This window comes from Pseudochaenichthys georgianus, chromosome 14, assembly GCF_902827115.2.
Source record: "Pseudochaenichthys georgianus chromosome 14, fPseGeo1.2, whole genome shotgun sequence".
NCBI lineage: Eukaryota > Metazoa > Chordata > Actinopteri > Perciformes > Channichthyidae > Pseudochaenichthys > Pseudochaenichthys georgianus.
The window spans coordinates 24,635,638-24,650,616 of NC_047516.1; the positions used below are offsets into that span (position 1 = coordinate 24,635,638).

Here is a 14,979-nt window from a genome sequence, read left to right on the forward strand (position 1 = left end):
CATTGTGAATCCTGTTAAAGCAGATACATAAAGAGTTTGTTGGGATAGCTTATCGTCTACAGTTGCAGACTAATTTGATTCTGGGAGGCACAAGAGAGGACCCAGAGAGGTGAAGTGAACACCCAAAGCTGGTCACATACCATTTTAAATTGAAATTTTGGGAAGTCTACACAAACACAATGCAGAACCAAGGCGATGCTCAACACCTTGATGTTACATCCTCTGGGTGTTAGTCAAATAAACCATTCCAAACAAACGAAATAATCAAATTTTTACAGGAACTATAAACAGAAAAAAAGTAAATCCAAGAAACACAATCTATTAAATAGAACATGGCTTGTCCTATCTAAATGTGACAATTTTTTCTCATGCTATTATGTCGTGATTGTGTTTGAGAATTTCATTTAAGCTCCTTCCCTTTTCATGCCTCCAGCCTTTAATTTAAACAATAATTTCTGGTGTGATCAAGTTACCTTTTGAAAATAAAAAGCTAACTTGAAAAACAATGTCTTCATATGTGATACATGTGGCCTACACATCACGGACCCCTTTTAGTCTTCATGTGTTTTCTGTGGTCGGTGCCTAGAAAAACATGGCATGGATGGCATGTGTTTGAAAGCACTTTGTATTTCTCTTTTTCTCCTTGAAATTTGGGAGAAGTATTTATCTTTGGACTGTTTTGAATTTGACGAATTTTGTATAATAAGGGGCGTTGCAATACACTGGTACAGTAACACTGGTACATGTGTACAGTGATAGTGGGACTCTCTTTCGAACAGGCATGTGCACTCGTATTTGAGTGTAATTCATTTGTCAATAAAGAGACCAAATATAAAATAATTAAAATAATTAAGATACATTGCACTTATGGCATTATTTCTATCTTTTCTAAGGATAGGAATCCACATATCTTAAATACTTTGGTAAAACACACTTTAATGTGTTGATGTAGCTTGACAGTCAATCCACAATCTGGAATAGTCTTTCATTTATATGCAGATTGCAATTACATCTAAATATATTTTTTTGCAGTTGAATATTCAAACATTCAAGGTTGAAAGGTATTAAATTGACGGGAAGCCTGATGATTCAAAACTCAATTCAATTTATAGACAGTCATGCTGGTCCAGTGGCCTCGCCTTCAATAATGAGTTTAAATTAAATTAAGTTCACATGATTCTGTTAATAAAGCAAACAGCCAACATGTGTGTCCTTCACTAACCTTAAGTAACGCTGATGGTTTTATTTATAGAGTAATGGTCTTTATTTATAGTGTAATGGAGATTAGCTGTTTCAAAGCACTGGATCAAAGTTCATGGGACTCAAAGTGTAGGAAAAGGAGCGTTGAAGTTAGCCCGCCTGCTCAGATTCATTTTCAGGGGCTACCAGCGAGGTCCCAGCAGACTGGCTGAAGCCGGACCAGCGAGCTGTTTACTGGTCTCTCTCTGCCCAAAGGTTATTCACTCAATGTTCTCTTTAGGAAACTGTTTTTAGCACCAGGGCTGGAAAGCAGTTGGTGAAGCACCTCACTTCCTCTTCTGGACCAGTGCATTGAAGACCAGAGCTGGGATGTTGGGGAGTACAAATACTTCGTTACTGTACTTAAGTAAATGTTTCTGGTATCAGTACTTTACTCCACTACTTATTTTTCTGACAACTTTTTACTTTTACTTCTTACAATTTTAACACAAATAACTGTACTTTTAAATCTTACATTTTCAAAACAGGTTCGTTACTTTAGTTTTAATCTGCGTTTGGTGTCTAATCATTATTATTTACAGTCATTGCGATCCGTGTATCCATAATTTCCTGGTCTTCTCTAAAGAAGAGGGACCAATGAAAACGTTGTCATTTTGCCGTTGCTCAGCATGGAAACATTCATTAGCTAACAATGACGTTATTGTTCTATTAATATAAAGGGAGGTCAGTTACTCTTTAAAACAGATGGTAGTTATGGGCACTTTTTACTTAAGTACATTTCGAAGCCCATACTTCTTTACTTTGACTTGAGTAAAGAAATTTAGTCAGTACTTTTTTTTACCAGAGTATTTTTAAACACGAGTATCTGTACTACTTGAGTAAAGGATATGTGTACTTTTGCCATCTCTGTTGAGGACACAGTGTAAACATTTTTGTATTTTGTACTACTACTACTGATAATACCTCCGATTTGAGTTGTATATCACCAAAACATTTAAAGATATTACAACTACTACTACCGGTAATAATAATAAAAATTATAATAATAATAATAATAAAAAATAATGTTAATAGTAATAAGGACAATTATAAAAATTACAATAATGAAATAATAATAATAAATAGGGTATACTACCATGTGCATCTCAGAATCATGTTAGTGGAGCTAAAACAATTACAGTAATAGTTTGCAATACTGTAAATAATGGAGTATGTGTCAAAGGTGCAAGTAATTTGCAGAGGCCTTTACTTCAGTTTTGTATACAAATCCACGGTAACACTTTATTTTGATAATCCATATTTAACACTCTATAGGTCATCAGTTGACATTTAGTAGCATGTCAACAGCGTATTAACCAATATTCAACCTTACTATCTGTATATTGTGTCAACATCTTCAAAATTGACAATCAACTACTCAAAATCAGTCAGTTGAAAGTCAACAGGGTCATGTTGACTATCTGTTGATAATCTGTTGAGAGCCAAGATGTCAACTAAAGATTACATTAAGCATTAGTTGATGATCAACAGATAAGCAACTTTAGAGTTTAGTTGACTATCTGTTGATCGTCAACTAATCTAGAGTTGACTATCAGTATACTTTTAGTAGGCATTCTCCACTAAGCGTTTGTAGGCATGTGTTAGGACTATCCAATTAAAGTGAAAAACAGTTGAGAACAGTAGAAAGTCTATAACCTATCAACAGAACACATACATTAATCCACTAATGATATGCAACAGACATGGGAATAAAGTGAAATGTTTTGCACAACTGATCACAAACTTTATTTATTCATTATGTATGTAATGTTTGAGTTAGAAACACCTGTTCCTGTTTTATTTGACTAATATATAAGATAAATACAGAAGCCTAATGCATTCACTTGAGAAAAAAAGGTTTTTCACAAGAACTCACAATCTACAGATAGTAAGGTTGAATATCGGTTAATAACCTGTTGCAAAAAACATGTTGACAGTCAACAGACACTTTTTGTAAAATCTATAGATCAACACTTGAGATGTACCTTGTATTCTACTGGCAGTTAGTTAAATGCATGTTACTTGTCTGTTGAAACAGTGTTGTTGAATGTCAACTGATGACTTGTAGAGTGTTAACGATGGACTATCAAAATAAAGTGTTACCAAATCCACTTCAGAGGTGTTAAGGAACATGTCATATAATATGAAAATGATTTTATCTGTACAGTACTGAAGTACTCAGACACAGACAAACGGATAAAGCGGTATTATGCTGTGAACACATGGTGTCCTGTCAAAACACATAGAGCAAGCGGTGCAGTTCTGGGAATAGAACAAATCTTGGCCCATGAAGCAGCAGGTGAAACTCTAGATATGAGGAGACCGTTTTGCACAGTCAACCTCATGATGTGACGTCAGCCTGCTGTCCAGGACACCCTGAACTGGAGCTGCTGTGGAAAGTCACATGTGTAGAGGAATGCACACACAGGACTCGACGACTGAAGTGTGTACCCTGTCTAACACTTTCCATACAATATCCAGCCCTCTCTTTTTTGTTCTGGTAGTTTGCATGAACGGATAAATTACACGCAGATGCTTTGTGCATATAGTTAAATGCCCCATAAAAACATTTAAGGAATCCAGACAGGCCTCTCTTTCTTATTGGCCGCATATGAACCAATAGAAAGACATGGTAAGCTCATTGATGTCAGTGTAGTAACATGAGCTGGCATCCTGTTAAACCTCAAGTATTGGGTTGAAAACTTAAATATATTCATGTAACAGCCAGAATGTTTTACTGTAAAATTATCTTTTCAATGTTCCTATGCACTGATTACATGAGTCCCTGCCAGGCTTCCATAATGACACTGTCAGGGCTGGATCAACAAGTGCTCAAATATCCGGCTGCGTGTCACAGGCTGGTAAACATGAGATATGCATAACAGGTGTGCACAGTCTTGTCACGCTGCCCAGCAGTCATGTGCATAAGGTGTCTATAAATTCAGCAGCTTCAACAGAAAGCAAACAGAATGAGACAAGGACACAGAGGAGACTAACCGCCTGAAGGATTGTTTATTCCTACCTCTGTGCTGGACTATAACTTTCCGAGAAAACTAATTAGGTAAACCTTTACATGAAGATAACAGTTGTTTTTTTTAAAAGCATGCACCTTTTTATAAATTCAGACTCAACTGAAGTCACTTGATATTTAAGTATTAGATAAACAACTAACCCAAATGAAAAAAAATATTTTTGATACCTTTTTTACCTCTGAACATATGTATCACTCATTAATGAATGACTGACTTGTATGTAATGGCAATACAAATTGTCCTTTACAAGACAAATGATTGATACGTGCCTGTATTTGCAGTAAGTGGTGGTATGCTGGCTGACACGTCAAATTGAGTTTATGGCCGGAGGCATTTCCACAGCAGAACCACTTCAAAACACTTGACACATTTCTTTCACCTGTGCTTACAGGTATGAACAATGTTAAGCATGGAAATCATGTTATAGCCTGCTGTGTCCTCAGATGGACTTTCCTTGGTGTGTGTGTGGTGTGATATCTTTTCCATTTCTGTCATCGTATCTAGAAATGGTTGGCATCAAACCCAAAGACGCAGTGCCCTCTGGGCCAGTTAAGTTCTTCGGAGCAGGCACGGCGGGCTGCATTGCTGACCTCATCACCTTTCCATTAGATACCGCCAAAGTCAGACTTCAGGTTAGGAGCAGGAGGCTGGACACATTTCAACTACAGATTTTGTTCTAAAAATATCTTAACTGCGTCTAACAATCCTTGCGTTTCATCCTGTTGCCCAGATTCAGGGAGAGTCTATTAAAGGTGAAGGTGCAGTGAAATATCGGGGGGTGTATGGCACCATCACCACCATGGTGCGCACAGAGGGGGCCAGGAGTCTTTACAATGGGCTGGTGGCAGGACTCCAGAGGCAGATGAGCTTTGCCTCTGTTCGAATTGGCCTGTACGACTCCATGAAGCAATTCTACACTCGTGGCACTGAGAGTGAGTTGCATAACATTATTGTGTCATTCAAACGAGATGGTTTCACTCCTCAGTGCTACATTGTGACTGACACACTCATGCTGCACAGGTGCTGGGATTGTTGTTCGTCTCATGGCGGGCTGTACCACAGGAGCCATGGCCGTGGCTTTTGCACAGCCAACAGATGTGGTGAAGGTGCGTTTCCAAGCCCAGGTACGACTACCTGGCGGTGGCAGGAGATACAACAGCACGCTGGACGCCTACAGGACGATAGCCCGAGACGAGGGAGTACGAGGCCTTTGGAAAGGTGCTTGCCATGTTACTTCAAATATCTAACTTTTGCTGGGGGTCTCTATCTACTTGAGCTATTATGATTGACAACCGTTCATCCCAACTACTTCACACCTGCTGAGGAAGTGCAGTGTGAAGTGTGAAGTGGTTTGAATGAGTTTTTCTAAAGAACCTAAGGCACGGCAGTCAGCCTTGTTTTTGAGTTCCAAAGAAATTCATTTATTTCACTCACTCATCTATTGGTTGTGTATCACTAGTTTGATTGATACATTGAGTCTTTAAAGACTTTAAAATAGTTGCTGATATCACAAAGATTTTTCATTTGATTAAATTGGTGGGGCCCTTGATAGATAAACGTCAACATGATAATTGACTTACATTGATGTAATCAGATCTATTACCAGGCTCTTTCAGACATTTAAATAAAAATGATTAAATTATATGTATTGGTATTTTTACTTGGCAATAATGGTATTGAATCGCTGATCATTGAATCGATATATCTATCCAGATCAATTGACCCCTAATATCTAGTTTTTATTATAAAAAATCCATCCCCTGGTTTTGAAGTAACCACCCTCTCCTTTCTCTTAGGTTGTATGCCCAACATCACCCGTAATGCCATTGTAAACTGTGCGGAGCTGGTGACCTATGACCTGATCAAAGAACTCATCCTGAAGTACGATCTAATGACAGGTGAGTGGGTTATTGCAGACACTGGAGACGATAAGCTAATGTCTTTTACATCAAAGTAATATATATTGTGGAACGATGTGACTCAGCCTCTGTCCTCCTACAGACAACCTGCCGTGCCACTTCACTGCTGCCTTTGGGGCAGGCTTCTGCACAACAGTAGTGGCTTCTCCTGTGGATGTAGTCAAAACAAGGTTCATGAACTCAACAGATGGCAAGTACAGGAGCGCCATCAACTGTGCTATCATCATGGTGAGAAATGAAGGACCCTTAGCCTTCTATAAAGGGTAAGCACATGCTAACAGACAACCAAACAACAATAATACAGCCTGTTATGGGGACATTTCTTTACTTTGCTTTCCTTTTTTCGTCCTTCAGGTTCATGCCTTCTTTCCTGCGACTGGGGTCGTGGAATATTGTGATGTTTGTGACGTATGAACAAATCAAAAGACATATGACCAGGACACAGCAGTACTGGGAGACGCCGTGACCTCAGCTTGTCAGACTGGTTATTCACACACAGAACTGCACAGAACGTCTTACACCGCGATGGAGCAGTGGTTATGCGGGAAGAGAGAAGGATGTGATCAGGGTATATGGCAGGAAGCTGTAGCTCTTCAACTTCCTAAATGAACACATAGTTAGTGGGCATTGTTGCAATACAATACAAAAAAGAGACATTTAATGCATTGTAATGGTGTGTGCTTCCATTACAAAAATGCGTATTCAGGTGTAAAAGAGGCTATGAAGCAGTAATTCCAGAAGGTTCCTGTATGTGTTATCCATGTAACCTTGATAGGCTGTCTGTAACGAAGCTTTAAAGATTAATTCCTGTGTTTACAAATACTGTGAGATTATATAGACAACTTTAAGGCATTTCATGTGTTATTTAAAGTCGATTCTTAGACAGATTGAGTCTCACAACACAGACCTTAACAGTGACCATTTCTATGTTTTTCTCCGTACGTTTCATTCTGTTTCATGGTTTACAATGTTTACCATAGTTTGTGGATGTGGTCAGGAGTTTATATATAGGGTAATTCAATGTGCGGCTTGCTGTAAATAGCATGATTTATTGCTGGTCGATAAGTCATAAATGTGATTGTGAAATGATAAATTAAGTGACTTTCTTTGAATTGTCTATTATTGCATTTTTGTTTGTTGTCTCACATCCAACTACCCTGGAATATACAGTTTAAAATTGCAATTTAAAAAGAAAAAATATCATAGATTAAAAGATTTAAGTGGAATAGTATGTACGTTTCCTTGTTGTAAAAAAACGATTATATTCACCATTTGTCAAATCAGGATTGCGTAAAGATGGGGAATCCAGTTTATCCACCATTACAATACTTTATTCATAATGACATTTTTTTTTTTTTTTTGGGAAAGACAGCAGGTAGCAATTTTTTTTTTCTTCAAGCAAATCTAATACATTTTTATTCTGACATTCAGATAGAGGTATGATAGTACAACATGTACCCACACACACCAATATTAAACAATACATGTGACGTTCAATTACTAGAAATGATGTGATGGAACCAAACAGTAGTCGTAACATCAAAGGTAAAACTGGCTGTAACTATCACAAACAAGGTTTATTGTAGAATTTTGATTATAATAGCTCCAAGAGAACAAATCAAGATTTCAATCATGAAGGCGAGATTGAACAAGAATCACCTGAAAATTGTGAATGAAATGACGAATAATTACTTTTTAAATTTAGCATTTAAAAATAAGAATAAGAATAAGAAATGTCGATGGTACTTTGAATGGGTAAAATACATTAAGAAATACATACACTCAGTATTTTGGCCTATTGGCCTGCAATCAAAGATATTTCGAATGTATTATAATAACATATTGTCAGATAAAATGGTTGACGCTTAGCCTAAGAATGTTTATTTTCAGTAATTCATATCTTGTGTTTCTTATCAATGGAAAAACATTCATAGCATTTCCATTTGCAGTCCATTTATTATGACAATTTTCTTTTAAAATGTCAACTACCTTTTAACTAATAACAGAGTGTTGTATTGCTTTACAGAGCCCTGTTTAGATGTAGATTAATAAAGACACTTCGATAAACATAATACTGTATTTTGATCACTGTACATTAGAAGTAGTTTTCAATCGTCAATCATTGCAGGAACCACTGGTCACGGATCACGTTTTAAACAGAAGAAGCTGTGGTTGGATGTTAAATGGTCTCAACATAAGGATCCAATTTGTTGGTCTGTGAGTTCTTGTGTTTTCAGCATGACTCAGCTTTTACCCTCTTTCTGTGCTATAATGTGATGTGCAGGCCTTCACACAGATAACTGACTTATCTTGAATTCCAGTAGGTCTATCAATTTTCTAATGCAACTGTTACGGTGAGTGAAGCAAGCAGGACCCAAACGCAGATAACACTGAAAAATCCTTTATTTCTAAACGTCAAAAACCAGAACACTCCCCGGTGAACACAGTCACAGACAAACCACGAACCGACAATGACAGACAGGAAAAACAGAACTTAAATACACACAAGACTAATCAACGAAACAAGAGACAGGTGAGGAGGGAGGAGAAAACACAGGGGCAACAGGTGAACACAATCAAGTAAACAGGTAGGAGGGAACACACACACACACAGGAAACCAAAGACAGATCTAAACAAGACAAAACACAACACAGACGGATCGTAACAGCAACATTTTATTTTGGCAAAAATATTCTCAACATATTGAGGTCGTCCAATCAATTCCAACTTTGCTTTTTTTTATTATTGTTGTGTTGTTGCTAGTATGTGGACACAAAATGGGAGAAATAAAGAAAAATAGGTATTAACATATTCGCTTTAAGACAAAAACACCCTCAGGCTGTTTGTCACTCAGGCAGGTTTATAGTCCTCCATCCATTTGACCAGCAGGCAGCTCCTATACAGTAGATGTGCTGGGGGTGGGGCCTTGGGAAAACACATGCCATGATGTAACAGGAACAAGGCAGTATTTAAGGGGGCGGCTCTTGTGTGCACAGTCACACTACTGCTTGTTTGACGGTTTCATTTGGCTATTGTCACTTGGAGAGGCATTTCACCAGGGATTCCTCCAGGGATTTCACCAGGGATTCCACCAGGGATTCCAACTTTCTCAATTCAAATCAAGGTAAAATATATTTCCTGACCAAATATGTTGTTCTTAATACTGTTCCCCCTGCTTTTGTTTTCTATTTTACCTCATTTGTGTTCACTCCAGGATTTGGAGTATGATTTTAAGGTTCAACAATTCTGAAAAACCTTCTATGGAAAAACAAGGAAACCTATTTAAAGCTGGGACAACGTTCAGCCAGAGAGACACCTTTAGAGAATCCTGATCTCTAATGTCCAAACAGCTCCATTAAAGGTAAGACACATCCAAATTGAGAGTGGAAAATTAGGTGTACTATATTTTTAGCTCATGTGAGGTCAGCATGTTGTCTGCACATAATGTACTGAACAGCTTTCTTTCCTTTTAACATCAACAACTGCTCAACTTTAGCTATTGTGTTGCTTAATGGAGCTGTAACAAGCCAGCTGAGGGAATTCCTTCACTAAATAATCATTTAAATGGAATGTGTTTCTCTTCTCCTTGTCCTATCGGCATTAATACAGTAGGTCCCTCTTCATATTGATTGCAATCATTCTGGAAAATGGTTGGATTTGGACCTGCAGATGTGCCTCCATCGGCAGCTGTGAAGTTTGTGGGAGCAGGAACTGCAGGATGCTTCGCTGACCTGCTCACCTTCCCTCTGGACACAGCCAAAGTGCGGCTGCAGGTAAGCTTCTTTTCTTCCCATCAACACGTGAAATTCTCATAATGCGTGTGAGTTTGCAAATATTGTGTAAAAGTCCCTTATTGTTTCTTCTTAATCTCACCTCTCGGTACTGTTTATCCCTCACAGATACAAGGGGAGGCCTCAGCAGGGAAGGAGTCTGCAGTGAGGTATCGGGGGGTGTTTGGCACCATCACCACCATGGTGCGTACAGAGGGGCCCCGGAGCCTTTACAGTGGACTGGTGGCAGGACTCCAGAGGCAGATGAGCTTCGCCTCTGTCCGCATTGGTCTCTACGACTCTGTTAAACAGTTCTACACTAAAGGCTCTGATCGTGAGTATCTATGAACATATTTATCTAGTTTAATAAATTCCTGCAACAATCAGGCCTGACCCCTATCTCCCCTCTGCTCCAGATGTGGGTATCGGCAGTCGGCTGCTGGCAGGATGTACCACTGGTGCCATGGCAGTTGCTTTAGCTCAGCCTACAGATGTGGTGAAGGTTCGCTTCCAGGCTCAGGCCAGGACTGCTGGGCAGGCCAGGCGCTACCGTGGCACCATTGATGCTTACAAGACCATTGCTAAGGAAGAAGGCATTCGTGGTCTGTGGAAAGGTAGCTTGAATTTACAGATAAAAGATTTAAGAAATCTGCATCGAATTGTACAAAAAGGACTAGACTTGTGTTACCTATTTTTTTTTTTTTTTTAGATGTGTTCTTTTATTACCTTGAATTATAATTTTTTTTAATATTTAAAGTAACAGCACGCTTTATTCTCATTCTCTGCATTGGCTACTACTCCATCTCTGCCAGCATTTGTTATATTTTGACTTTTTTTCGGTTTAAAGCCTGAATTTTAAGGTGAAAAAATCCTGATCACTCCTACTATTTTGAAGGATTTGAGTTAGTTCTCAGAAAAACAACCTGAGCAAAGATTAACGGTTGGGTCGCAGAACCTCCTATATCTGATGGATAGTGGAGGAAACAGTGATTTTTAAGGTGAGACTCTTGTATTCAGTGTATATTACTGATTCAATCATCGGGTCCTTTTGTTTTGGAGCTAAGGAAACCTCTAAGGTAAATCTGTCTCCTGATAAAAAAACTCCTTGACAATGAACAATGAAAGAATTCTAACAGACAGAAACTGACTGCAGTCAATTTGTAAAACAGCTATCAATGATCCCACACTACTTCACAATGTCACTGACACCTTTTTCTTTTAAATCACGAGACCCCTATTAGCATTGTGCCTTTTTTAAAAGGATCATTTTAAACCATAACCTTTTGTCTCTGACGATAAATCTTTTCTATTCTCTCACACAGGTACAGCTCCAAACATTGCTCGAAATGCAATTGTGAACTGCACTGAACTGGTGACGTACGATTACATCAAGGACACACTCCTTAAGTCCACTCCGCTCACAGGTTAAACAAAGACTGCAGTACAACATAATGCCCCATTGTTCTTCTGTATGGAGAGGTAACGTTCGGTCTTCTCCTCAGATAATCTGCCCTGCCACTTTGTATCGGCCTTCGGAGCAGGACTGTGCACAACAGTGATTGCCTCTCCAGTTGATGTGGTCAAAACAAGATATATGAACTCTCCACCCGGCCACTACAACAGCGTCCTCAAGTGTGCTGCTGCCATGATGAGCAAAGAGGGACCACGTGCTTTTTACAAGGGGTATGCTCTGACTGCGAGGTCAATATTGAGAGGATTAATGAAGATCTAAATCAAGCGTTTATGAAGGAAGGAGGAAAGAAAAGTGGTTGTTAACTGAACAGCTATTCTTATTGCAATCAATAATGTTGTTTTTCTTTTTTCTCTTGAGGTTCATGCCATCTTTCTTACGCCTTGGCTCCTGGAACGTGGTGATGTTTGTGACGTACGAGCAGCTGAAGCGAGCCATGATGGCAGCGAATCACAACTACACCACTCGAGCGTAACCGTTATTGTCTGTCAGATGTTGTAGCACAGCTGTGTTGTCTACACGTTTTTTAACTTTTTGTTGCCTCCAAGTGCATATTTCAACCTGAAGTGTTGTACAAATGATGATACTTGATATTTCTCTCTCTTATGACCACTTTTATCAGACACAGCATAGCAACACATGTACTAGATAGGATCAGTCTTTCAAAGTTAGAGCTTGTCTGATTAGGTGCTTCCTCTCGGCGGAGAGCTTCTCAGGAAACTGGATTTCAAAAGTAATGATGAGGTTCCCTCTCTGAGAAGGATCCTGGGACCGAGGCATTCCCTCTCCACTCACCACTTTGTTGTACGAAGGGCTGATGTGTATGAAATAAAATCACAGAAAGGAAGATGGTTATTTATGCACATGACGCACAAACCAGAAACATATCCTTCAAAAACCTCTCTGTTTGAGTTTTATATAAAGTGCTTGAATTTCTTACAATCATCTTCCCTGTATTCATTCATTCAGCCATCAATATGGTAACAAAATACAGACTGATGAATGTTATTTAGTGCTACTTACTGTACAATGTCATTGATGGGAATAGTAATTAGCCTGCTGTCTAGAGTCTCCACATCCACAGAGAACCCAGTTAAAGCCTGTGGGAAAAGGTCCAGTGTTTATTTGACTTCATCTTAAGTATGACTCATGCTGAAAATGATTATTTACATGACTCACCATCTCCAGGGTGATCTGGGCCTTGTAGATGAGGTCATTGTGTTGTCTCACAAACAGAAGATGGCTCTTCTGTCGCACTATGAACACGATATCAGCAGGGATGCTGTTTGGTCCCTAAGGGTAAAATACAGCAAACTGCTTACCATGCATATCAGGCTCTTTCCCTAAAATACAGTTACTGTTACACAAAAGATTTTTACACATAATTTATTTGGACCAAATGTAATCAAATCATATCTAGCAAAACAGAAAAGCTAAGGCAGAGTAAGAGCAAGAATGAGTCCCTGTATTATGTGGCTTTTATTCATATAATGCAAAGAGATCAATGACGCCACCTACTGGCGGCAATGAAACAGATCTAGTGGATATCATAACCCTACAACTGAGTTATTATGCACTCTAAATCTTGCCCATTCATATTTAACCATAACTGCCACTGTTAACTTCCCATGATTCAAAGCTGTCAGTCACGCATTCTGTGGTCAACAGCTTGAGCAAGTTTCCATTCATCAGTATCATCTTAAATACATATTCATCAAACATAATGTCAATAAGCATCCAAACTTTCTAGAAGAATACATTCACTACAAAGCAAACGAATAATGCTTTTATGTTTGATCTATATATCCCAATCAGTTACAAACACATACTTATCTCACTATTCTTTATTCATATCATATTCAAATACACAGTTTCACTAAGTGGCACCAATAAGGTTACTGCAAAAATGTGTGAGACCCTGATGAAACCCCCTCCCCAAACGAAACCCTTTTTCTCAGATTTGCGTACACGTTATTTATTTTCATATAAAATGATACATGTTGGCGCTGTGGTCACTTGCAGGGCTTTCCTCTAAAGCCTGCCGCACACCAAAAGCTATGTAATGAAGTTGCAATACCTCGACCATCATTACAACTGTATTCGTGTCAATGTGTGTATTGTTATATTACCTGATCTCCTTCTTTAGCAAAAATGATCCTCATGCCTTCTTTCCATCCAGGCCTCACATCAATAGTCAGGATCTTGTCTTTGATACTGGAAGTGCATCCATCTTCATTCATAACCTGTTAAACAAATGAATAGAACATTCATTTATATTTGAAATAGCTGTGGAATGACAATAGATAGTCTCTCACGCACAGAAGCTCTTACCCTGCGAGATATCTTTATCTTTTTTGTGCAGCCGTGGTAGAGGTCATCCAGGGACAGATGCATGTCTCTCTCGATGTGAGAGTCTTGTGTCTTCAACACTACTGACCGCAGGCCGCCAAACTGAAGTGGCTCATCGTTTGTAAAGAAGTCTAACGAAAGAAGTGTAATGTAATTGGTATGATATTTGAATAAGAACATTCACCATATGGTCTGATTTTCTCACCTGCAAATGGGTTGTCGCTTCCAAAAAACTCCTTGAAGGTTTTGCCTGGGTTCCCATGGTAGGCATATTTAGATGACCAAGCCCCGCTGCAGCCAAACTCAGGTGGGATGCCCCCTTTGAGACCCTCCTCACCAAACTTGTCATAGGTTGCCTTTTTCCGAGCTGTCACAGACAACATCTTTATTTTCATAGACACACACTGCAGCACATATTGGTTAAAATATGGTAACTTTATAAAAGGTTTTCAAAAGCACTTAATTATAGGGATTTGTGTAGCATTACAAAAGTGAAGCTATTGAATATTTTACACAATAAAAAATCTCCAAAATGATTCAAATTGGTATTTCTTGACAATAAGTGTTGAAGTATAACCAGTAGGAATATTAAAGTGTGAAGTGACATTGTTAACACCACACTATATAGCCTAAAAGTAAAGATTGAATATTATACACCAGATATATTCACCTTTTTTTTCTTAATTTTTAGTGTAGTCTCAGTCTGTAGTGTAACCAACATACCATAAATGTGTTGGTTTATATTTCAACTTTACTTACGGTCGCTCAGCACATCGTAGGCTTCACCCAGCTGAAGGAACGTCTCACTGCTTCCTTTTTCTCTGTTTCTGCTCGGATGAAACTTCAATGCCAGTCCTCGAAATCTAGTAATAAAAAAAGCAAAACGTTGACAATAAACACATACAACTTCAATTGTTAACGTCTGTAAAGCAACTTCCGGAAACAAAAACGTACGCCTTCTTTATATCTGCATCTGTTGCATTTCTGTTTATTTCCAGAGTCTCGTAGTATTCGCTACCCATTATGGAATTCAATACTTTAAATTAAGTATAAAATAATCAAAGGACAGCTCAATATGCAGCGTTGGTGTTAAAAAACAAAGGTTTGATATAATAAATACTGAGTGCAGCGGTTGTTTCGCTTGGTTTCCAGGGTAACAGATTCCCGGTAAACTCTCGCGTGACTTGCAAAAACGGCT

At 38.6% G+C, this 14,979-nt stretch overlaps 3 protein-coding genes across 4 annotated transcripts; 2 read left to right on the plus strand and 1 right to left on the minus strand.

Annotated features, from left to right (window-relative positions):
• The first annotated feature begins 4,192 nt into the window (after positions 1-4,192).
• LOC117459081 (dicarboxylate carrier UCP2-like) lies at positions 4,193-7,302 on the plus strand. The gene is made up of 8 exons (XM_034099926.2): positions 4,193-4,300; positions 4,553-4,662; positions 4,776-4,903; positions 5,002-5,203; positions 5,292-5,489; positions 6,068-6,169; positions 6,273-6,453; positions 6,545-7,302. The coding sequence occupies exons 3-8, from the start codon at positions 4,778-4,780 to the stop codon at positions 6,654-6,656; spliced, it is 921 nt and encodes a 306-aa protein (XP_033955817.1). The 5' UTR covers positions 4,193-4,300; positions 4,553-4,662; positions 4,776-4,777; the 3' UTR covers positions 6,657-7,302.
• A 1,581-nt stretch (positions 7,303-8,883) lies between these two features.
• Positions 8,884-11,923, plus strand: LOC117459104 (dicarboxylate carrier UCP2-like). Of its 2 annotated transcripts, none has more exons than XM_034099961.2 (8): positions 8,884-9,315; positions 9,406-9,552; positions 9,804-9,964; positions 10,091-10,295; positions 10,378-10,575; positions 11,284-11,385; positions 11,464-11,644; positions 11,793-11,923. In XM_034099961.2, the coding sequence occupies exons 3-8, from the start codon at positions 9,839-9,841 to the stop codon at positions 11,905-11,907; spliced, it is 927 nt and encodes a 308-aa protein (XP_033955852.1). In that variant the 5' UTR covers positions 8,884-9,315; positions 9,406-9,552; positions 9,804-9,838; the 3' UTR covers positions 11,908-11,923. The 2 variants fall into 2 exon arrangements, with proteins under 2 accessions (XP_033955852.1, XP_033955851.1); XM_034099960.2 differs by having other exon boundaries at positions 8,894-9,315; positions 9,801-9,964.
• Positions 11,924-12,025: 102 nt separating this feature from the next.
• dnajb13 (DnaJ heat shock protein family (Hsp40) member B13) lies at positions 12,026-14,950 on the minus strand. The gene is made up of 8 exons (XM_034099959.2): positions 14,736-14,950; positions 14,541-14,644; positions 13,987-14,148; positions 13,764-13,912; positions 13,562-13,675; positions 12,612-12,725; positions 12,456-12,532; positions 12,026-12,246 (listed from the first exon to the last, which is right to left on the minus strand). Exons 1-8 carry the CDS (start codon positions 14,801-14,803, stop codon positions 12,087-12,089), a joined length of 948 nt encoding a protein of 315 aa, XP_033955850.1. The 5' UTR covers positions 14,804-14,950; the 3' UTR covers positions 12,026-12,086.
• Positions 14,951-14,979: the final 29 nt, after the last annotated feature.

What these genes read in the sequence shown, in the direction of transcription:
- LOC117459081 (XM_034099926.2), top strand. Translation starts at nt 4,778, where the DNA reads ATGGTTGGCATCAAACCCAAAGACGCAGTGCCCTCTGGGCCAGTTAAG. An exon ending in AGTACGAGGCCTTTGGAAAG is followed by an intron (nt 5,490 to 6,067) that starts GTGCTTGCCATG and finishes CCTTTCTCTTAG; the next exon opens with GTTGTATGCCCAACATCACC. An exon ending in CCCTTAGCCTTCTATAAAGG is followed by an intron (nt 6,454 to 6,544) that starts GTAAGCACATGC and finishes TTCGTCCTTCAG; the next exon opens with GTTCATGCCTTCTTTCCTGC.
- LOC117459104 (XM_034099961.2), top strand. Translation starts at nt 9,839, where the DNA reads ATGGTTGGATTTGGACCTGCAGATGTGCCTCCATCGGCAGCTGTGAAG. An exon ending in CTACACTAAAGGCTCTGATC is followed by an intron (nt 10,296 to 10,377) that starts GTGAGTATCTAT and finishes CCTCTGCTCCAG; the next exon opens with ATGTGGGTATCGGCAGTCGG. An exon ending in CATTCGTGGTCTGTGGAAAG is followed by an intron (nt 10,576 to 11,283) that starts GTAGCTTGAATT and finishes TCTCTCACACAG; the next exon opens with GTACAGCTCCAAACATTGCT.
- dnajb13 (XM_034099959.2), bottom strand. Translation starts at nt 14,803, where the DNA reads ATGGGTAGCGAATACTACGAGACTCTGGAAATAAACAGAAATGCAACA. An exon ending in TTGCTAAAGAAGGAGATCAG is followed by an intron (nt 12,726 to 13,561) that starts GTAATATAACAA and finishes TTTTACCCTTAG; the next exon opens with GGACCAAACAGCATCCCTGC. An exon ending in CCCAGATCACCCTGGAGATG is followed by an intron (nt 12,533 to 12,611) that starts GTGAGTCATGTA and finishes CTTTTCCCACAG; the next exon opens with GCTTTAACTGGGTTCTCTGT.